This window comes from Poromitra crassiceps (genome assembly GCF_964638095.1).
Source record: "Poromitra crassiceps genome assembly, contig: HAP1_SCAFFOLD_330, whole genome shotgun sequence".
NCBI lineage: Eukaryota > Metazoa > Chordata > Actinopteri > Beryciformes > Melamphaidae > Poromitra > Poromitra crassiceps.
In genome coordinates, this window is record NW_028152074.1 from 181,290 (window position 1) to 204,422 (window position 23,133).

The 23,133-nt window shown below is 59.0% G+C and overlaps 1 protein-coding gene across 1 annotated transcript; it reads right to left on the minus strand.

Annotated features, from left to right (window-relative positions):
* Positions 1–18,497: 18,497 nt before the first annotated feature.
* Positions 18,498–19,514, minus strand: LOC310771066 (uncharacterized protein; the record flags this gene model as incomplete). The annotated part of the gene is made up of 1 exon (XM_083663744.1): positions 18,498–19,514. The coding sequence occupies one exon, from the start codon at positions 19,512–19,514 to the stop codon at positions 18,498–18,500; it is 1,017 nt and encodes a 338-aa protein (XP_083519870.1).
* Between the last annotated feature and the right edge of the window lie 3,619 nt (positions 19,515–23,133).

Below are 23,133 nucleotides of genomic sequence, written 5' to 3' on the forward strand. Positions count from 1 at the left end.
GACGGCCTCGCGTCGAGGTCCCAGTTAGTAGAGAACAGGAACCGGCGCCCCAGCTCGCTGTCCTGACGACGCGGTCCCAGGGGCTGGTTGGGTGTCACAAGCAATGCTGTTGCAGCCATCACCGATTCCCAGCGGACCGGGGATTCGCACCGAGTATGCATCGTCATCATCTGGTACGTCAGCATGTGAGTATCCCTGTCCGCCAGTGGTCCAAACTCGCGGGAGAACCAGGGGCACCACGTCGTCAGCACGTAATCGATCAGTCCTTGTTGCTGTTTTGCCGACGGCGGCCCCGCGTCGAGCGAGTGGGGCGACGGCTCGCCGAGGGATACAGACGACGGTAGGCACAGCAGTTGGTCCAGCCTGAGCTCATGCCACTTCGTCTCCCCCATTTCCATCTCGGAACTGAGAGCCCAGCTCCTCGCTAGTTGAAGAAGAATAAGGAGAGCGAGGACGCCGATGCCGCCGCCTCCTCAGCTCACAATGCCCGTTTGGCCTCGTCGGCCTCCTAAGTGGGCTCGGGCGACGTGGGCTCGGGAGACGTAGGCCATCTCGACCCTCTTTCTGTACTCCACCAGTTCCTTGGGGTACAGGTTGCAGGAGACGAATTTGCAGTTGGTCATCCTGATGTTCTCCCGGGTTGCGACGCGCGACAGCACCACATACACAGACGGCTTGATCAATGAGTAGTCGAAGTTCATCGGAGGGTGGTAGAGCACGTCGCCTCTGACTGTGCAGCCCTGAACCTCGTAGGTGTTCATCGCCACCAGACACGACAGCGGGTGGGTGCACACGGACCAGCCCAGGTACTCCAACTCCACGGGTGACACCAGGTACTTGGTGCCGCTCTGCAGCCCCCGTACCGTGAACTCGTAGTAGTTTTTCCTATTGTTGAGCCTGATGCCAACCACCGTACCCTCCGTGTCCCTGACAGACGCAGCGCGGTCGTCTCCACCTCTGCCTGGCACACTGTAGGGTTCGGGATCCTTGACCGTGATGCCCCGGCCGCCCGCATACCACAGCAGCCCGACGCGGCAGCCGCTCCACAGCTTTCGCACCCTCAGGTAGTCCTCTGGCTTGGGCTTGAACTCGTTGTTGTAGGGCGGCAGAGCGAACAGCTTCGGGGTGGACTTTGTCGCGTTCTTAAGGGCCTCGTACCACGTGCTTTTGGAGCCGCGTCTACTCAGGCTCAGGTGCTTGGGTGCGACTGCGGTGGTACCCAGCCGAGCCTCGGTGTCTTTCATGAACGCCGTGGAGTACTCAGCCTGCTGCCTGTTCTGGTGGAAGATGCGCAAGCTGTCGGGGCAGTAGGCCGGGGCCATGAGTTGCTCTGAGGTCACGTCGCAGAGGCTCTCGAAGATGCGCTTCGACTCTGCCGTGACCGTGTTGAACTGCAGGTACGTAATGGCCTCCGAGTATCCTGGGTCACGGAACTGCCTGCGGTTTACAAACAGTGGCGTCGTCGCGGCCAACTTGCTTTCTAACAGGCCGCGGTCCCAGATGCGGCTGACATTGCCCACGGGCGGAAGCTGCGACACGCTGCCCGCGAGCACTATCAGGGGGCCTCGCTCGGGCCCGTAGAACAGGGCAAGGCACTTCAGCATCTTGTCCACTTCGCTTTCGGCCAACATACCATACTCGTCCACCACCAGCACATTGACACCGAGGAAGGGCGGCGCGTCACTCATGGAGCTCGCTAGGATCGGTAGCTTCGCCCTGAGCTTCTCGAACTCCCTGCAGCACACAGCGCACGACTCCGGCGTCAGACGCGAGCACGTCGTGTGCCTCTGGCGGCGCGAGCCGTCCGACTCCAGGTCCCGCTCGCACAGCCGCTGGAACCGGTCGACGAGCGGCCGGTACATGACCTGGTAGGCCTTGACAAAGTCCTCTGTCGACAGGCCATCTGCGAGCAGTCCCTTCTTGTAGCCCATCATCCTGTGGAAGGTCATCACTGACTTGCAGCCAGTCGACTCCATCAGCGTCGTGGCAGCCTTGTTGGTCATGGCGCACACCTGGCAGCTAACCCCCATCGCTGTCAGCCGCTCCCGCAGCATCGAGATGGCGTAGCTCTTGCCGCAACCCGCGTCGCCGCTCAGCAGGGTCATAGTCAGCTTGTTGCCCCTGCGGAGGTGTAGGTCGATCGTCGACGCCACCCACTGCTCCTGGCAGTAGCGCGACAGGGCTAGCAGGGCACGCGTCTTCCCATCCTCGGGCTCGAGACAGGCCTTCTCGGACGGAGAGGTCGACGGTGTCGGTGGACGAGGCGAGGAGTCGGACTGGCGCATCGAGCTGAAGGAGAGAGAGGGCGACAAGTCCCGGGGCTCGCAACGGGCCTTCTTGCGCCGATGGGACGCTGGCGACGAGGCCCGAAAGGTCTTCGCGATAGCCTCCATACTTCACCCGAAATAACTAAATTTTCCAAAAGGCGCCCGGTTTTTATTAGAGTCCTCGGCCGCCGAGGCGTCGAGGGGGCGATAGGGCCCGCCTACGGGCTGCTGGGACCCAAACAGCCCTAGCCTCTTCTTGCCCGCCTCGCCGAAGAGCCCGCGCGAGTTCATGAACAGGTCCAGCGAAGAGTCTATGCCGAGTGGATCGTCTGTCCTGACCGGTCCCGCCTTCGATGCGCCCGTAGCCGGGGCCAGCGCACATCGGCCCATCAGATTGTCGAGCACGGTGACCAGCAACCGGCTCTTGCAGTTTGGCTCGGGCTCCTCGTACAGTACGTCGAGTGGTACGTAGACCGGTCCCTCCCTCTTGCGGACGCTCAAAGCATGCTCGCGGTGCGGCTTGAACCGCTCGCTAGACTTGTTCACGGCTTCGTGGAACAGCGCCAGTGCCACCGCGTAGACCCGTCCGTGTAGGCCGGCAATCATGTTGGTGGTGCCGCTCTTCACGGGCGCCGTGCTTATGAGGCCCGTCAGGACGTCGATGGTGATCGCCTGGACGCCGTACTCGAACAGGAGCCAGGCGAACGCGTCGCTGTCGATGTGCGCCGCCACTAAGTGATGATCTTCTCTGGCCAGGAAGCCAAAGTGGGCATTGTACCAATCTTTGTAGCTGACGGCCAAGCGCACGTTCAGCATCTCCAACAGCAGGCCGAACGTGATGCCTACCTTGTTGCCCGCATGCCGTATGTCGAAGAGCTTCTGCATCACGCCGAGAGGTGTCACTTTTTGGCCTGGCTTGAAGCTGTAGTCGCTCGGCAGGGTCACCTTCAGGTACATGCGCCCAGTCCAGTCGTGCATTCTGGCGTGCTCGGGGCTGTCCGAGGCAGGCTTTGTCGGCTGAGAGTTCAGTCTGTGCTGCGACAGTGTGATCCTCAGGCTCTCGCGCTCGGTTGTGACGCGCTCCAGCTCGGCCCTAACGCTCTCTAGCTCAGCTTTGCACATATCGAGCTCGACCCCCTGCTCGGTGCTGGCAGCAGCCGTCGGAGCCGTCTCGGACCTAGACTCCCTAGACAACTCACACTCCTTCGCCAAAGCATCGCCCCGGCGACGCTCAGCCCCCAGCTGGGTCGTGAGCTCGAGCACGTTGGCCTTCAACTGGTCCACGACCCGTTTGAGGTCTCCGCTCATGTCGGTCACGTCAACCTTCTTTCTCTTTCTGAAGCGTTGCATGCTAGGGCTCTGGGCACCGAGGCCACGTAACCACTGTCAATATTGTGAAGCTTGTTCGCATGCACTCAGACTCATCGGTCTCTCTGTCACACACACACAGACGCAGGCAATCAGGTAGTCAGGAGGCAACTCGTGTTATTGTTATTCTTTATTATTATTTTAGTTTACAATCTAACCATACCACCAAGACAAGGCACAGGACATAGCACGAGATACAACACTATCCAAAACTCCGCTCAGGTCATCTTGTAGGTTACCGCATCGATGTATCTCTGTGTCGGGTTCACTGCTGGCTGAGTGGTCTGCGCGGCGGGAGCCTGGACGCCGGCCTTCAGAACGCTCTGTGCTGCAGGAGCCTGGAACACGGCCTTCGGAACGGTCTGCGCTGTGGGCGGATCGGGGTCACGGTGTTCCTCGGCGGCTCCTGATGCCACCTCGGCACCTGAGCAGGGGGAGGAGGAGGAGGAGGAGGAGGCCCAGGTGCTCTGTCTCCCCCGCTTGTCTTCGGAGTCGCCGCCGACGCAGGCCCTTTTCTGTCTCTTGAAGGGCACGCCGTTGGCTATGTTGGCCAAGGCGTCGTCAGCAGAGTTGACGGTGTCTGAATCCAGGACCCGTTTGACCGCCTGAAGCAGCCTAGTCTTATCTTTGGCATCCTCCTCCTCCCGCTTCTGTCTCTTGAAGTAATCGATGGTGACCTGCTCCCTCTGCTCCGGCGTGAGCGAGCTGATGTCGAAGGCCACCTGAGAGTGCTCTTTGCGCTCCAGGGCAAGCGTCCGGACTGGGGCCTGATCCTGGTGGAGCGATGGGTACGCCGGCGGATAGTACGGCTGCTGGTATGGCTGCTGCTGGCTCACAGCCTGTAACGTAGCCTGAGACAAGAAGGGCAGCTGCTGTTGGGATAGCTGGGGTGGCTGGGCCAGCTGGGTCTGGCCCAGCGGCTGCCACGGCAGAGGGGGGAGCGTACCACCTTGTTGCTGTTGCTGTTGCTGCGGACTGATCTGAGAACTGATCTGCTGCTGCAGCTTTTCAATCAGCCATTTTAGAGCGGGGACCACTTCATTCCCGCCGGCGCCATCCATGTGTAGTCCCTCGGTCACTGCGGCTGAGGGGGCTGATATCGGTAGTACTCCTGCGCAGAGCTTTGGCCTGTTCCCCGTGCGCCTGTAGTATTCCTGTGCGCCGTACCTGTTGTAGAGACTCTCGGGATGACCCGGATCATCAAGGCGCTGCGTTAGTACATGTATTTGTGCTTTGAGCCCGGACACTACGTTGGTCAGCGCCGCGATCGTCGGCTCGCTGCGCTCCGGGGCCGAGGACGCTGGCGAGGTCGAGGATTCAGACGAGACTGAGAGACCCGCGTCGAGGGCCTTGTCCTTGACCGTCGAGAAGCCCCGGGACCTCATAGTGTCGCCGAGCGACTCACTGGTGCACACCTCGCAAAAGCAGGCGGGCCTCTTGGGCACCGTGACAAAGCTGCACTCATCTGTTACGGGCCCCATCGAGTTCTCGCCCGTGGTGCCCAGGCTGTAGCTGCGCTCGACGCAGCAATCCTTCATGAACTTCATCACCGTGTCCGTGTACTCGTCCCGGTTGCACTGCACGCAGCTGAAGAGGAAGCTCTTGTCCCTGCTCCGGCTGTGCACGTGCCAGTAGCACTTAACAGCACCCAGTTCGTATCTCATGTCGTGCATGAAGGTAGCCTTGGCCGGCTGGCTGTGGCAGGTCCCCGAGTAGGCTAGGTCGTTGTGGATCTTGTACACAACGCGTGACTCCGGGCTCGGCTCCGAGCCGTCATCGCCGTACACGCAGCACACGCCGACAATGAACTCGCCGGTGGCATCCGCGCTCGACACCATCGAGTCGAGGGCACCGTCGTAGTCTTCCTGGGTGGTGCCGTAGCACTCGGCGCAGAACACGGGCACGAAAACCGACTCGTCCGACCGAAGCTCGGCGTTGGTCGGGAAGCGTGGGTTGGCCCGATCCACATAGTCGGTCAGGGTCATGGTGGCGCGATCGATGATGGCCCGCCGCTCGTCTGCTCTGGTGAGCTTGACGTACATGGATTTTTCATCCTCGCTGAACAGGGGACCTACTTTTCTCCGCACCTCGGCCATCAGGCTCCGGGGGTCAGGTCCACCGTCACGTTGTCGCCCCAGAGGAACTCGACGTCGATCGACAGCAGCAGCCGGAGGGCCTCCTGCGAGATGTGGCTCACGTTCTCGATTGTGCAAAAGCGGCCCTGCCACTTTGGCGCGTTGAGGTTCTCTGCGGCCAACACCGTAACCAGCTGCATCAGCGACTCGGATGTGTGCAGCGGCAGGTTTTGCAAAGTAAGTAAGTAGCAGAGTGCCTGCGTCGTGTTGAAGGACGGAGCCAGCCGGACCTTGCACCTGTTGCAGTACTTACTGTCGACGACGCACAATACGTTCCTGTCCGACGTGCGCAACACACAGTTTCCCCACCTGACACCCGGCGAGGCCATCAGCGCGCCCCCACGCACCTCAGACGAGCTGCCTACGATATACGCACACACGCCTTCCGATGGATCGTCGCCCGGGCCGTTCCCGGGACTCTGCCTCTTCGCTCCTGCCGTATCCGACGTACGGTTCATCTCGCCATGGATCGAGTCATGGCAGGGAAAGAAGCCGGTCGCCGTCGCAAGATGACAGATCGCCACCCGTTAGTAATGCTCGCAGGCCCGACCCTTCGGGCGACCCGGGCTATGTGGCGGAGGCGTTCAGCTTCCCCTTGCCCGCCGAGCTTTGCTCCCCACGCTGCGAGGACGATGCCGCAGCCGAGCTCGATGCCCGCGGCAGGTTCCTGAGGAAGGAATACCCCGGCCTGTACCTGTCGCTCAACGGCGAGACAATCGCATCCGTAGACTGCCAGGAGCTGCTGTGCGACGCAGAGTGCTGCGTGTGTCGCAGGCTCGACAAAAACACGCTAGACTCGCTCCAGGCCCTCAAGCCCGACGAGGTTAAGGACTTCCTCGACACGCTCGACCTGTGCTTCAGCACCGCGGCCATCAACACGCACCTGCTGCACACTAGCCACGACGGCAACGTTTTGGGCGTGATGCACAACATGTCTATGGACCTGTTGGGCAAAAGCTACTCCGTGGCCGACGCCACGTCACGGCAGCGGTTCTACTGCGTGCGCACCGAGCTGGGCCGCACTGTCTTCGCGACCGACATGAACATGGTCAAGACCTACAACAGCGCCATCAAGAACTTCAACGCCCTGGCGAGCACCTGCCTGGCACTCAAAAAGTCAGCGCAGAACGAACGGGACCGACTAGGAGGTACCGACAACCGCCCGATCTAACCCGGCGGCTTATAATAATAATAATAATGGCTTTAATTTATATAGCAGACTTTAAAATGTAAAACAAATCTTAATGTGCTTACTAAGGAGCCACTAGAGCCGCACGCGGTGAACAACTCCGACCCCATGCCTCTAGCCGCCTGGCTCAGCGCGACGATCAGCGTTGCCCTAGCGGCAGGCGTCTCTCTGGCCGCACACGCCTCTGCCTCCGCCACTAGAGCGGTCCACAACGCATATGGCTACGCACCCTACGTCTGGGTCAATGTGATTGTGAGCAGCGCGCAATCGGGCTGGTGCCAGGGCACCAGCAAAACAGGCTTCGCGCTCGCCCTGGGCCGGTACGACGACGCGACGGACCGCTGCACACACTACTGCTCTGGCAAGATCTTGGCCCGCTGGAGGCCCCGCGAGAGCCTGAGCGAGCCGGTCAAGGCCAACAGCACCATCCTCGGTGCCTACGTCCTGAGCCTGAGCAAGAGCTCCTGCGTCGAGATCCCCGCAGGCTTTGGCTGCGCCGACCGGCTCGTTCGCAGCGCTCCGCTCAACGCCCTCTCTATCAGGCTCTATGCCAAAGAGCGCAACGTCGCGTACTACTTCGGCGACGACCCCATGGCCGACTGCGAGCCGGGACCGGAGTGTTCCGCGTACAAGGTGCTGCGGCGAACTCTGCACGCCAGCAAGGATGCCGCGTGGCTCGACTCGGACGAGGTGCTCATGCTGCGTAACTCGGTGTACGCTTGCGTTCTCAGTTACGTGGGCGCCGGGCCCTCGGATGACATGGCCCTGTGCTACGCGCAGCTCGGAGACCGGTGCTTTTCGGCCGGCGGCGCCCGGTTCTGCATCGGCGCCGACGACCAGGGTGGCACGGGCAGGGGCATCACCAATAACGACCCCCAGACGTCAGCGCCCACTGCCATCTGCGAACTCTCCAGCTCCATCGCCGAGGCCAATCGGCCACACGACTACGTGCCGACACCGCTGGAGCTTCGAGACTCAGTCGCCGCGGCCTCGTGCGACGTCACCATGCTGCCGGTGGATTGCGCCGAGTACGTCAAGGGGCAATTCCGCATCTCCCTGGACATGCGGGTGGCGGCCGAGGTGGCCGAGTTGACCCCCTTGATACTCAAGGTGCCCGTTGATGTGTGCGTGAACACAAGCCCGAGCTCGGCCCAGATCGCCGACGTCATCTACAAGGTGCAGGTGGCCGCCTTCTCCTCGGGCGTCATGATCGACATCGGCGGCTGGGGCGAGGAGACGTGCCCGCTCGACAAGAACCCCACGCTGACGCTGAACCTCCTGGCAGGTGAGCTGCGCCGGAGGAAAGTGAAACGGCTGTTTCTCGGCCTACCCCTCGAGCGAACACAGCTCGACCGGCTCAACTTCACCGCTCTCCTCCCCGCGTTCGACCTGTTCCTGGTGCCCGCCGGCTCTGCCGACTTGAACCGGCCCGAGCGCTGCCAGAACCTCTGGCTGGCACCATCGGGCGGCGGAGCCGAGGACGACGGGGCCCTGGCCTACATGAGCGCCCTGGTTGACAAGGGTGTCAGGGCAAACAGGCTCGTGTTCACCATCAACCTGATGGGTCGCGTGCGGATAGCGAACCTCGCGGCGGCGTCCGACGTCATCGACGCAGACCTGCCGCTGGCCGACCTGGAGAGCAACCCGCTGTACACGTGTGAGGAGGACCAGGCGACCAAGTGCTGCTCCGGTACGGCCACAACCCTGTGGGCTCGCAAGGCCTGGGTAAACGTGACCGTAAGCTCCACATCCTTCGATACGCTCAAGCGTCTCCCCGAGTTGGTGGCCACGACGCTAGGCATCAACCAGTTTGTCATCTCGACGCTCAACGCAGACTTCGAGCGTACCACCAGGCCCCACACACCGGCACTCTCGGGCGTCACAGCCGCCGTACACAGGCTCGGTGACTGGAAGCGGCAGCAAGTCTCGGCGGGCATCTCCCTAGTCTCCGGTAGGGCGGGTGCTCGGCGGGCTCGGCGGGCGACGGGCGGCGTGGAGCCGCTCCAGCAGGTCCGTGTCAACGTGCCAGAGAACGGCTACAAGGACCCGAGCTCGGGGTCCAAGAGGGTAATGGACCCCCAGTACATCGTAGGCATCAGCAACAACCTCATCTGCCCCGGCCTGATCTCAGTGCACGGCTCGCTGGGCATCTTCGACACGCCGTACAAGGAACTGTGCAGCACCAGCTACGAGAAGATCTACATCGCCGACGTGTACAAGATCTCGTCGTGCACGCCTGGCCCGCCGGCGGCCAAGGCCATCAAGTCGAGCCGGCAGCCCCAGCTGGCCATGAACGTCAACACCATGATCCCCACTTCGGACCCCAGCCACTACATGGTCGGCATCCTCGACAGCGACACACTCGTTGAGTACCTGCCGCCGGTCAACAAGGTGTGCAAGGCGTACAACAGCGGCAAGTCGACGCAGAGCGTCAACGTGGCCATGGTCGACGACGGCTACATGCTGGACAAACCCGTGGTCGACACTTCGCGCGGGCTCATCGTCAAGCCCGCTGAGTACATGTACTTTGTGTCGAACTTTACCCCGGGCATCGACTACATCAACCTCAACGTGAGCTGCGTCAATCACGACGTGAGCGCCTTGACGCCGTGCCTCATCGCCATATGCGGCGGCAGCCGTACCTGCCGCATCAACTACGGCAAGCTGTGCAACTCGGCGCATGTAATCCTAAACGACGCCCGGCGAGCCGGCGAGATGATGCGCGAGGGCCTAGAGGAGCTGGCGGCCCAGGAGGAGAAGGCCAAGATGTACATCGTGCCTGACGCGGCCCCGCTGCCCGGCCTCGATCGGCGACGGCGCCATAAGCGCTTCATCTCCTTTCTCCTGTCTGGCGCGGCCCTCGGCCTCGCCATCCAGGTCTCTGAAAGGGTCAATGGACTAGAGGCGCAGCTTGACGACACCAAAGCTACGCTGCTCTCGGTGCAGGGCACGCAGGTGGAGATCAGCAACAAGCTGGACAGGAACATTGCACTCATCGACGGGCGCATGAACGAGCAGGAGGCCAACCTCAAGAAGAACTATGAGATCAGCAACCGCAACTTTGCCATGCTGCGCGACGCGCTAAAGCAGAACACCGAGATGGCCCTGAGGGACACCAATGAAAAGTTTTCCGTTATCGCCAGCTTCCAGCTCTGGTATGCCCAGACGCAGAGCATCACGCACGAAATGATACAGGCGGCCATGCACGTCAGGTTCGTGGCGCGCGGCGTGGCCAACTGCCTGAGAGAGATTGCGTCCCGGCGCTCCGGCAGCTGCCCCAGCGGCCTGTCGGCGTTCCAAAACAACCAGGGCTTGAGCGAGTTCCCCACTGTGAGCGCTGCGCTGTACAGGGACAGGAAGCTTTTTATCTTGCACTCGGTGCCAGGCACCATCGACAGGACGACGGTGCGCGACGTGATACCTATGCCCAAGATTAGAGATGACGGCGTGCCCTGCTGGCCCAACTACCGTGTCTGGCTCATCAACGCCGCTTTGTACGAGCCTTCGGAGTGCCACGGCCGCTACTGCCGCAAGCCCGAGATCCACACCAGGTACACGGAATGTCTGACTGAGCCCGACAAATGCGACATCACGTGCACCCGCTGCCACAGGGGCATATGCTACGAGAACGACAGGATCACGTGGCTCGAGGGCTCAGCGTCGGTCGATATCGAGACACCGCCACTCAAGCCCTTCTCCAGGCCCCACATCTCCAAAGGGCCCGTCTCCTTCGCCGACTTGCTCAAGGACATCCTGCCCGAGTCGCCCGAGCTCAACATACTCAAGGCCATCAACACCAGCGTTCGGCTGCACGACATACGCGGCGACGTCGAGAACATCACCAAGACGTTGGCCGAGTACGACAAACGTTACGAGGAGATATCGGCCGGCCGTCAAATCTTCGGAGGCTGGCTGTCGGGCTTGTTTGGGGGGGCCATGCTGCGGATCAGCATCGCCCTGCTCATGGCCTGGTGTACGTGCATCAGCGCCGCCCTTGCCTACCTCTTCTTCTGCAGCGGGGCCCGGGGAGGCGGAGGTGGCGTACGGCACAAGGAGAGGAGAGAGCACAAGAAAGGACTATGAAACCCTCTTTTGATATACTGTGTGAAACCCTTGTATACAGTACCCCTGTGAAAACTTGGGAATTCTGTATGGTTTTCCGCGACTCGGTCAAGGGTGTCATGTCCTCAGATTATTATTCAGCAGGAGCTTGCTGTACCACTTCACCCCATGTACATGTACAACCCGGGCTAACGCCTCTCTCTGTCATAACCTGTGAAATGTGAAGAATAAAATAAAAACACACACTCTGACAATTCTTGTAGTAGATTGTTTTTATTTTTGTCATTGGTCAGTTGCACACTCTGGTCCTGCCTCAAGGTTGGCGTCCCATCATCCTCCTCCTTCTCCGCCGCCGTTGTCACGACACGGAGGGCGATCTCTCATCCCAGACAGTCTCGTCGTCACTCTCCACTCCCGGAATCATCGTCGTTGTCGTCGGCCTGTAGACGGCCGTGTATTGCATGGGCGGTCCGAGGTAGATAGGGCGAGCGGGACAGCGCCGGGCTCGCAGCTCCAAAGCACTGCGGGTGACCCACATTAGGGCCATGACAATCAGAAGCAGCGCAGTACACACCAGGCCCGAGCCGGCTATAATGCCAAAGCGTTCCCAGTCCTCCACGTGAAAGTCCCAGACACCCATGGACTGTCCGTGCCCCATTGTCGCCACGAGCATGGTTAGTAACTCTGGAAGGGCTAAATAGATAGGACCCTTTCGCCATGGCCCCTGATGCCAAGCCTACTCAGGCAGACTTGGAGGGATGAGCCTCGCCCTTGAGGTATAAAGTGGGTGATCCTTTAGCGTAACTTTTATATAATCCAAAAGCTTCCTATCTGTGAAGACGCAGCAGAAACGTTTCTCAGATCCAAGAGCTGCACCAAACCCAGACAGGCCTAGGGGGAAAGGGCTATAAGGGTCCTTAGGAGTTGAGAGCCAGGAGGTACAAGGAAAAGGACGGGTTCATTTTGCCGTCATCGACATTGCCACCCCGACGCAGAGACCAACCACATGAGGGTCAGGTCAAGGAGCCTGCAAGGCAGCGAGAGTTTACAGAGTCGTCGGGTACGATTGGCCATCTCAACGACTCAGCCTACGTCTCCCGCACCAGCGCCTGTCATCGATACTCAGCAGAGTTCTGCGCCGTGTATGCTAGCCCTCGGAAGCCGGCCGTCTCGCGCAGGCCTGCGCCCCACGACTCATACGCACAGGGCTCCCCATATCCCCGACGTTGCAGCGCTAGATCCCTGTCTATCTTCTCCTGCCGCAGCCGGCCTTGTCGCTCGACAACGAGTTCGAGCCTCCGGAGATATACACACAGCTCTGATGCCGTACTATGAGGGTGCGGACCACGACCCAGATCCTGGCTACTCGGCAGACACCCACACATTGCCAATCGCCACACACGAGGAACTGTCTGAGTTCCTGTCCAACCACAAGGTTTTCAGGAGGTCACAGTGCACCTGTGTGCGCATGTGTGCGTGCAGCTGGCCTCTGTTGCTCGGAGACGCGGGCGACACATCTGCGCTGCTCCACAACCAGTACTTCTCCAACGAGTGCACCGGATCAGTGCGCCTCGCGTTACTGGCTGACATACTCTGAGATCCGTGCTAAACGTCCATGTCGCTCGACAACGCGTCTGAGCCGCCAGAGATATACACACAACTCTTTAGTGTGTACTGGCTTGTCTATGTCTCTATAATCTAGAATAAAAAAATAAAAATAAAAATATCAAAGCATACCTTCTTTTCTGTTCACTTCATTTACCCAATCGCACTCTCAGAGCCATCGGCCGAATCCAGACACACAGACACACACAGCAGGGCTTGAAAACACATCTAGTTCATGTCTGTACAGCCATGAGGCCCCAGAGGCCCCTTGCTCATTTCTAGGATCACAGTCCTCTACTCCGCTCTGTCCGAGGCCCCAGAAGCCCGCAGACCGAGCCTAGGTTCATAGACCGCAACACACACACACACACACACACACACTACATTCATTTAAAATTGTATTGGTTTCATTCATGTTTTCACATTTTGTTTTCCTCACACAAACGCCTGCGGTATCGCTAAGAACATTTTAATTTGTGTAACGTCAGTGAAAGCACACTCACGCGCAGGCCTAGTGTGTGCCTACCCCTACGTTGTAGTTTAAGAAATACAGATAGTCAGACTCCTAAGCGAGAATCGGTCTATTCTGACAATTCTGTGCTGCATTAACAATATGGGTGCGGTGGGCAACTGACCAATGACAAAAATAAAAACAATGTTCTACAAGAATCATCAGAGTATGCGTTTTTATTTCATTCTTCACAACATTTCACAGGTCAGGTTATGACAGAGAAGCTTTAGACCACGGGGTCCATTCGTAGAGCAAGCTCCGGACACACACAGCAGCTGATATCAAAGCTTCGGATCCCCATCCCGCAGGCTTCGTGCCACTCATTGGTGCTCCCGTCGTAGCGTTCCACCTTGGAGCTGTCGGGGTATTCTCCTTCTCCTCCGCATACGAACAACTGGTCGTCCACCACCTCAATGCCGAATTCGCAGCGTGGTTCCCGCATGTCGGGCACGGCGCTCCACGTGTCGGTTAGCGGGTCGTAGGCCTCGGCACTGCGCAGACGTCCGCCCGAATTGTGGCCGCCCACTGCGTAGACGCGCTGTCTGTATGCGATGACGCCCAAGTCGGCACGCTCGACGCTCATGCGGGGGATCTTCGTCCACCGGTCGGTGTCTGGGTTGTAGCACTCAGCTGTGCGCACCAGTCCCCGATCACTTAGACCACCGCAGATGTACACTTTGCCGTTCAGTACTGTGGCGCTGGCCGATGATCGCTTCCTGTTCATAGGTGGGAGCAGAGTCCACTTGTCGGTCTGAGGATCATAGCGTTCGACACTGTCCTGATTCATTTTGTTGTGTGCGTAGCCTCCCATGGCATAGATACGGCCATTCAGTACTGCCACGCTGTGACCATAGCGAGGATGATGCATGGCTGCCGCATCCTGCCAAGTACGGGTATGGAGGTTGAACTTCATTACTCTGTTGAGGCTGTTGCCGGCGTGCTCACCATAGTTTGCGATGCCGCCAACACAGTAGACAAAGTCATTTAGGAAAGCGACGACATTGCAAGATTGGCAAAGCCCAAGTTCACTGTTTGGTAAATCAAACCAGAGCTCAGCACTGGGATCGTATACCCGAATCCTCTCTCTTTCACCGTGGGAAGGGTTACACTCTCCTCCGACGGCCAACAGGACGGCATGCGCCTTCTTCACGTTGTCCTCGGTCACCGGGATGGTGTCCATCGCGTCCTCCGACACGGTGCCGGACATCTACGTAGATGTCGTCCTGCGACGTCCAGCCGTGGGTGAAGATGGCGCGGAGGTATGGGCTCGCTCCTGCTCTCGTGCCACAGCAAGAATGAAAACAGTGAGCCAGGACCAGAGTGTGCAAGCGACCAACGATAAACTAAAGTAGGACTAGATGATGCCTCCGTCTCCTTCTGAACTGAGACCCTCTCTGCTCTGCCATAATATAGCCGTGGTCCCCCCTCCCCCTGACAAAAATGCATCTGACAAAACATAATTCTATGGTGTTTAGGTCACATTTATAAAATGCTTCCGGGAGACCTCGGTCTCCTCTGAGAATTCTGTGCTGCATTAACAATACGGGTTCTGTGGACAACTGATCAATGACAAAAATGTATGGGTAGGACACCAAAGTTACGGGTTTCCGGACAGGCACAACAGCGGGTAATAGAGATGTGTGCACCATGGTTCGTAAGGAAACCGATGAAACCCAGACCCTGGTGAACGAAGACCTAGACCATCTAAGGGTTTTGCACTTGCCTTACACAGGCGATGATCAGACCTGCATGCACATACTGATACCCAAGCAAAATGACCGGCGCACCATGCGTCAAGTGTTGAAATCCACGGCGCTGGGCGCAGAAGTCTTCCTAGACTACCTGAAGATAATTAACAGCACGCATAGAGCATCCGAATACACCGTCGAGTTACCCAAGTGGAAAACCACATCTACACTGCAGCTGAACCGTGCCATGCAAGAACTGGAGGTGCAGGTGGCCGACGGGGAGAGTTCCACGACGCAGGTGTGCACGGTGGATGTGGACGAGGAGGGCACGGTAGCGGCAGCCGTCACCACGTTTGCAACCTCTTTCAGTTACCGAATCAAACCCGAAAGACCAAAAGTGTTCAAGGTCGACCAGCCCTTCGTGTGGGTGATCACCAGGCCGCAGCACAAGAGCGATAAGAGGACAGTGCTGTTCATGGGCCTGGTAACCGATCCTACAGAAACCAAATAGGATGTTTGTATTGTGTTTTTGACATGTACATCTGAATAAACACTGATGTGACTGAAATACTCTTGTGTGGGTGTGTGCTTATGTACCCGAGCCAATGAACCGATGTGCTACCTCGTGTGCGCTCCGGGCCTAATGTGAAAAACATTGCATTAAAAATGCACCAATTGGTGCGCAAACGTCCACATAACACACATTTGTCTCCGCCGCACATGTGGGCTGGGGTGTGTACCGGTGATTGTGTTGGTAACGGTGAACGAACCCGGGATTTGTATACTCGATACACCCGACCAAATCCCGTCCTCGCCTGCTCCGGAGTAGTCATGACGGCCGACTTCGGCCCCAGTAGCACCCGCCAAGGGTTGTTGAAGACAGCGACGACGCCACGTGCCTTAACAACACAGGAGGCCCGGAGATTTGTCACAGGGAGTGGCAGCGGTGTCTAGAACCTCCTACAAACCCTGTCTCTGGCTATATATACAAGGGCCAGAAGGGTTCTGGGGCACTTGACCCCCCACCCCCATGCATCCTCGTCTGCTCGCGAGTAGTCATGACGGCCGACTTGAGCCCCGGAGTGCTGTTGCAGACAGCCAAGCTGCTACGAGAAGATATCTTGAGCCTAGGCGGCGAGATCCCCAGCTTCCAGCTCAGGTACAAGTGGTACCCGGATCAGAGCCACTTAGGTCACGTCAGTTGTACGGACACCTACCCCGAGCTCCGGGGCATCCTGGACACGCAACGTTGGCGGATGATAACCCCGAAGAAACGGTGCTCGACATCGCTAGACGAAAGCAAACCCTTCCCCTTCGTCGAGGAGATGTTCGACATGACCATCGACGACGAGCTTCGGGAGGTCTCCCACCTGCCCGCGGTGAGGCAGGTCTGGCTCATCAGAAAGCACATATTGGCATTCCAGGCGGTCAGGCCCGTCATAAAGGCGTGGATGCTGCAGGAGGTGCTGATACCAGCCTTCGCCCTCACGAAGACCATCTGGCAAGAGGAGCAGGCGCTAGCTCAGCGGAATTGCCCGGAAGGTGTCATCAGCAGGACCAGAGGAAGAACTGCCACGCAACGGGGCGGCCGGGGCTTCGCCTCCCGGACCAGGAGCAGGATGGCCTCGTGCCGACTGTACACCCCGAACCACCTCTCACGTATGACGACCGACCACCATGCCCTCGACTGCGCGGAATATCCCGGGTCGTCGGCAAATATGCTACTGAACCTGTCACTGAGTACTTGACGGGCCTGGCCTGTGACCTGGAGAAACAACAGCAACAATGTATGCCGTCCTCCCCCTTTTAACTCGGACTCGATCCGAGTCCCCAGTTAAGCCTCCGGTTCTTGGTCCTCATGTCTGCCTATGATCTTCATGTTTGCAGTAAAATTATCTGTACTCAAACCCTCTGATCTCGACCTGTGACCGCTCTCATTCTTGGCCTGCGATGGTCCTTTCTGCCTATCTGTGTCTTTTCTCACAATAAAGAATTATATTCAGATCAGCAAGCCTTTTTGTCTGTCTTTGTGTCACTCTCTCATTATTACAAACGTACACACGGGGCTGGGGTTGCACAGAGGTTTATTGTACAAGGTACACAGGATGGTAGCAGTTGCGGAGGCTTACAGCTTTGTCAGAGCTGTGATACGTCAGCTATATCACCTTGTCTGCCGCGAGGTCCGGGAGCTTCGATTGGACACGACGTCGCGTTGGCCCTGCTGCGGCCCGGCCGCGCTGTGTAGCTTGACATTAACGCGGACGTATGCCGTACGGCAGTTTGACGTCGATTATGTCGAGCTACACAGCGCGGCCGGCCCGCAGCTGGGCAAATGCGACCGCGTCGCCGAGATGGCCTCACGAGCATCAGAACCTGCTGTACTTCACGGTGTCGGTGGGACGGCCGCAGGCTCAGGCGCTCCTGCTGCGCATCGACGCGATCGAGAAGCGCGCCGCCTCGGGCACCTTTACAATGCTGGTGGCGGACGAGCTGACCCTGGCCTGCCTGGCCCAGAGGCGCTATCCGCACATCACGGTGATACCGGACACGGAGGTCTTCTCTGATCTTACGACGGGGAAGGCGGTCTTCGAGAATGGCATCGGTGTGTACAAGGAGCTGGCCAAAGAATACAACAACTTCAAGCTCCAGGAGATGTATGCTGTGGCATCAAGCCTGCTGATCTTCGTGGCCTTTGCGGCCCTTCGCCAGCGGTCACAGCACCTGGTCTACTTCAACACCGGGGTCAAGCTTGGGTCCGCGAGCAATGAGGTCCTGTTGGAGGTGGCGCAGGGCCGCCCCTTAAAGGTCGCTGTGAGAGCCGGCAGGGAGCAGTTCGCCAGACCCCGCGATCTGGTCGGTGGGGACCCGACCTTGTCCCTGACCAGGTACCGGTTCACGCCCGACCTGATCTACATGGCGGGAGGAGACGCGGATGCGAGCGGTCTGTCGGACGTCTTGCTGATGAGCAAGCAACAACTGAAGACGATCGATCGATTCCGGACTATCACCGTGACGCCGGTCGGTGACGCCGGCCACGGGCATCCCGAGACAATTGAAGTAGCCGTGCGGACGGCCATGCACGAGTATACAATGTTTGAGCTCAGCGAGGAGGCGCAGGGTGAGATGTACATCTCCATGTGCCCTACCCTTCTGAGCCGCACGATGCTCAAGCGGAAGTACGCAGAGGCCGTCGGGCTCAACAACTTGGAGGCAACGCTGGAGGCCATCTGCAGACTCTCGGGCAGAAAGCACAGCGAGTCCGCGACAGTGAAAACGGGGACAGTGACCCTGTCCGGGTCTCAGAGAGACATCGACAAATTCATCCGCCAGACCGTCCTGGACCCAGCCTCGGTCGGCGCTCTGTGGTGGGGTAGCTCACCGGCATAGGAAGCGTACACCTGACGATACCGGGGGAGGCTTGCGGCTCTACGCCGCTCATACTCGGCTCTGTCCTGTGTGACTGTACTCTATGACCGGTAGTAATAAACAATGAACCTGAAAACAACCACCTGTGTGTCCGTGTGCGTGTTTGTGTTTGTTCTAATGGGGTTGGGGGGCACAGACAGATAGACAGAGGTAAACGCAATTCCCACAGAGAGGCAATCTTTATTATAAAGGTTATAAGGATTGGGAAAGCAGAAATTATATACACAGGAGGGTACATCAAAAACTCTAGGAGCATGCCAGGAGGCTGAACTTGTCCCGACTCCTGTGCAGGAGTCGGTCCTGGTGCAGGAGTCGGACCCAGTCCGACTCGGCAACCGTCATCTTAGCCAGTTGGCCCCATCCTCTGTGGTCGAGCAGCTGTTGGCTTGTCATCCTCTGCGTGGGGTCGGGCTGCAGCAGGGCAAAGACGACGTCCTTGATGACCGGGTCCTTCATTACGGTGGGTATCACCTTGTGTGGGGCTAAGACCGAGTCCTTGTGGCCCGGCAGGTCTACCACCTTGCGCACTATTTCGAACATCGCTAGCTCTGCGTCTTCGTTGTTTGAGTTGTTTGTGTTTCTTGGCCTGAAGATCTCCCGGCCCTCGACAGCATCGGCTATCATCGTGCCCAGGCTCCAGTTGTCTATGGCCACCGTGTAGGTCAGGCAGTATCTCCGGAGCTCGGGGGCTCTGTAGTTTAGTGTGACAAGCCCGCCGGTCATGTTGTGGTCGGCCAGCCTGGAAATGCCGAAATCTGATATCTTGACCGTCAGGTCGGTTTCGACGAGCAAATTGCTTGGCGTCAAGTCCCTGTGGATAATACCCAACTTGTGCACGTGAGCCAGACCGCAGGCCACGTCGCGGGAGAACTTGGCTACGAAGCTCTTCGGCACCCTGTTGTCTGTGCGTTGTACTATCATATCACGGATAGTCACCGGCACGTAGTCCATAGTGAAAGCAGACCGCTTGCCGCCGAGGTCCGGGACGCCGGCGACCATGAACGCTTCGTGAAAAGCCATGATGTTGGGGTGGGGGCACACCTTTGAAAGGCAGCACAACTCTCTGGCGAAGTTCAGGTTGAAGGGGGGGGCGGCCGTGTCGAAGGCACTGGAGGTGACGTCGATATAAGTGCACACCTTCAGGGCACGCACCCTTTGCAAGCGACCCTTCTCCACCACCTTGAACACCTTGCCGTAAGTGCCCTCGCCCACCAGGGCGATCTCCTTGTACACGTCAGGAACATTCACCTCCTTGTAATCCATGGCGTAGACCTCAAGAGCTATGCCTCAAGCTCGACACAACCCCAGGGCAGGCACCGATAGAATACATAAAGACACTGGGAAAACGCAGCTCCCTTTTATATCCATTCCCGGCCTTTGTTGTAGGCTGGACCACTGCAATTCGTCAGTGGACGACAGCGTACGGACGTCGACGGGGTGGCACCGCTGCAACAGCTTAAGATGTGTCGCTGTTTGCATTTCGTGTAGATGTTGTACTGTCGTCTGTTTTTCATTTCAATGTTGTGTAAAGTGCTGAACTCAATAAAACACACAAAGACACAGGAGGTCACGTTTGTCATCTGTTTATTCTTCCCCCCCATACAGGCTGGACAGGAACATTGCACTCATGAGGGAGGGTGTGTGTGTGTGCACAAACTCAAGCATACTCTGATAATTCTTGTAGAATAGTGTCATTTTTATTTTTATTTTTATTCTCACAATCGCCACAAACCTCCCGACCGTCACAACGGTCCCAGGCTCAGACGCTGTGGTGTGAACGGAGCTGTATGTTGGGGGCCTTAGTGACAATTTCGTCGTGGCTGTGGCACAAGAGAAGCAGGGCGGAGAGCACGTCATCGCGGGTATACTCGCCGCCGACGGACCTCTTGCCGCCGGTGACGACGGTGCAGCCTCCCCCCTTGTCCGACTCCTTCACGGTGACGAGGGTCATCTCGTCCCTCAGCTTCGCCAGCAGCTCCTTGCCGTGCTCAACGTGCTTGGTGTCAGCCAGCGTCCTCTTGGCCAGCGTCAGCTGGTCGGGCGCCTCGAGCAAGTTGCCCAACAGCCTGTTGGATGTGTTGAGGCCCCGGCTCGAGTTGCGGTACATGTGCACGTCCATGTGCATGTTGGACGTGGCGGCGCCGGCGCCGCAAGGGCGGCCCACGGTGGCCGCGAGACGGACGGCCTTGCTCGTGGCCTCCGCGAGCACGGCCCAGCCGAGGGACATGATCGTGTCGCAGTACCACAGCTTGTCCTTGCGGATGTAGTCGACGCATGCGAGCACCATGTCCACCTTGCCCCTTTTGCTCACGTGCTTACCCAGCATGAACCTGTCGTGCCCGGCCGACCACTTGGCATAGAAGCAAAGACGCAGCCCGGAGCCGTTCAACGCAGTCTGCACGAGGCCCTTCACGTCCTCCAGCGCGTTAACGTAGGTGTTCTGCTCGAAGATCATGATCAGTGGCACCTTCTTCCACTGCACGACCGGCATCAAGACCTGCAGGAGCTTTGCGTGGGCGGTCAGCAGCGAGGCGTACACATGGTTCACTTGGTCGAGGTCCCTGATCTGTAACTCGTCCAGGCTCACGAGCTGGGGAGAGAAAAGAAGACGGAACACGGTGAATGAGGATCGAGCTTGCGCCGGGTCGAACCTTCGTCCATCCGCCCCATCCCCCTCCCTCTCCAGGTCGCTTAAGTTATCGAGTATCGACGCGCGGGCCACAGACATGGCCTGCGCCGAGTGCGTCCGTGCGGCGCTGCACGTGCAGCGACTCGCCGAGACGCCCTGGACTGTGCTCCTGTCGGCGTTCGAGTTCATGATAGCCTACAGCTCCTTCCGGAGGCACTTCAACTTCTACTCAAAAATGGACCAGAACCAGATGATGAAGATGTACAGCACGATTGCGCGCTCGTCGCCAGCTAGGGTGCTGCAGGCCCATATGCTTGCCAAGACCTACTCCCTGCAGCCACCGACCGAGGCCCCAGCGGAGCTGCTGCAGGCGGTGTCGCTGATACTGGACGGCAGCATCTCGCAGCAGGAGGTGTCGCTGATATTGGACTGCGGCGTCTCGCAGCAGCATGTCGCCCGCTACATCCAGGCCCGTCAGCCGAACCGCTGGGCTCTGACAGCCCTGGCGGCCCTGGCCTCGGCCGAGGTGGTGCGCGCAGGCCCCCTCAAGTACCTGGCCCCGCTCAAGGCTTTGCCGCACGCTTCCAGCCACATGGTGCTCATCGTCTCCATGGCCATGACGGCCTGGCTCCGGGAGCTTTCCGATGTCAGCTGCGACTGCGGGTTCTGGGGCCAGGCATGCGCCATGCTGTCATCCGTCGCCCCGGACCTGGAGAGCACGCTGGTCATCCAGCACGAGGCCACCACATGCAGCTACATATGTGCGCTGCTCGGCATCTCCCCACCGCTCGAGTGCGACGAGGTCGCTGCTGAGGCGAGCGTCCGGGACCCAGTGGACTACAGGAACCTGTTTCGAGACCTGCTGATAGACAACATGTCATCCCAGCCATAGAAGCCCCGGCCATCCCCAAACCTACACAAACTCACCACAAGCCTGCCGTCAGCCAGCTCGACGGCTGAGCATAGGCCGGCGCCTGACCTGGATCCTCCGCCGAACGTTGGGTCGAAGCACATGTAGGCCGCGGTGACCGATGCGGCGCACATGTCGGCCGTGGACACGTTGTTGTGCATGAACCTGCTTATGACCGCCCGCTCGAACGGCGTGGAGATGTCGGTCTTCAGGTCCGTAGACAGCCCGTCGCCGCTGCCAGTGACTTCGTTTTCGAAGCCTCTGGGCGACACCATGTTCATCAGCTGCTTGAGGTGGTTGTCGACCGAGATGTGCTGCGGGCAGTAGACGCGCAGGCAGCAACACGTCAGGCCCGGTGTCTTGGCATGGAACCGGCACTTGAAACTCTGCGACACGACGTGGTAGGCCTGCTCGCCATTGTCGTCGCGGATATCCGCCACCTTGTTGATCCATGATGAGCTCCCGACGTGGCTGGTGATGTGCACCGACTTTCGTCCCCGGAACGCTATGTTGGGCAGCACGGCCAGGAGAACCTTCATGTTGACGAAGCCCACTTCGTCGACCAGCGTCAGGTCCGGGCTCTGCCCGCGGCTCGCCTGTGAGAGTGAGAGGAGACAGCGGTTAGAGAGAGTGAGAGAGGTGACGCTCGGATGGGGAGCCTCTGTCTCTATATCAGCAAGCTCAATGACATGTCAGAAGCAGATCCAGCGGCAGCAGAGCAGCAGCGACATAGAGAAGCGGCGGCGGCGGAGAGGTAGAGAGAGCAGCAGCGACAGAGAGAAGCGGCGGCGCAGTAGGGAGCGCGGATCGGACGATGCAGGCAAGGAGAGCACGCTGTCACGACGAGTCTCGTGCCTTTCCCCGCAACATACATTACCACAAAGATTTCTTGGACGGGCCCGGATGGGTAAACTTGTGCCTGAAGGCCAAGTGCACCTTTGTACACCACGGCGACGCGTACGTGTGCCAGGAGCACTACTCCCTGCACCGGTGCTCGCCGAGCTCGTGCAGGATGACGGCCTTGATGGCCTCCGAGCCGTTAGGTTCCGACGGCTGCCCGGTTATGGCCCTCCTGACGTTCCAAAAGCCAGAGGCTGAGTTCCGCGGGCCCGACTACGTTTCCGGCAAGCTGGGCGCCGAGCCGGGCTACAGCTGCCGGGAGGACATGGGCCTCGGCGACCGCAAGAGGACAGCCTCGGTCGAGGTCCTGGCCGAGACCAGGGAAAAGCTGCTCAAGGCCAGCGTGCCCATCCTGGTCGCGCTCTACTCGACGCTCGTCACGAGCAAATTCAAAGAGCACTACGCGGCCAGCCACAACAAGACGTCGGGGAGGGATCACTCGT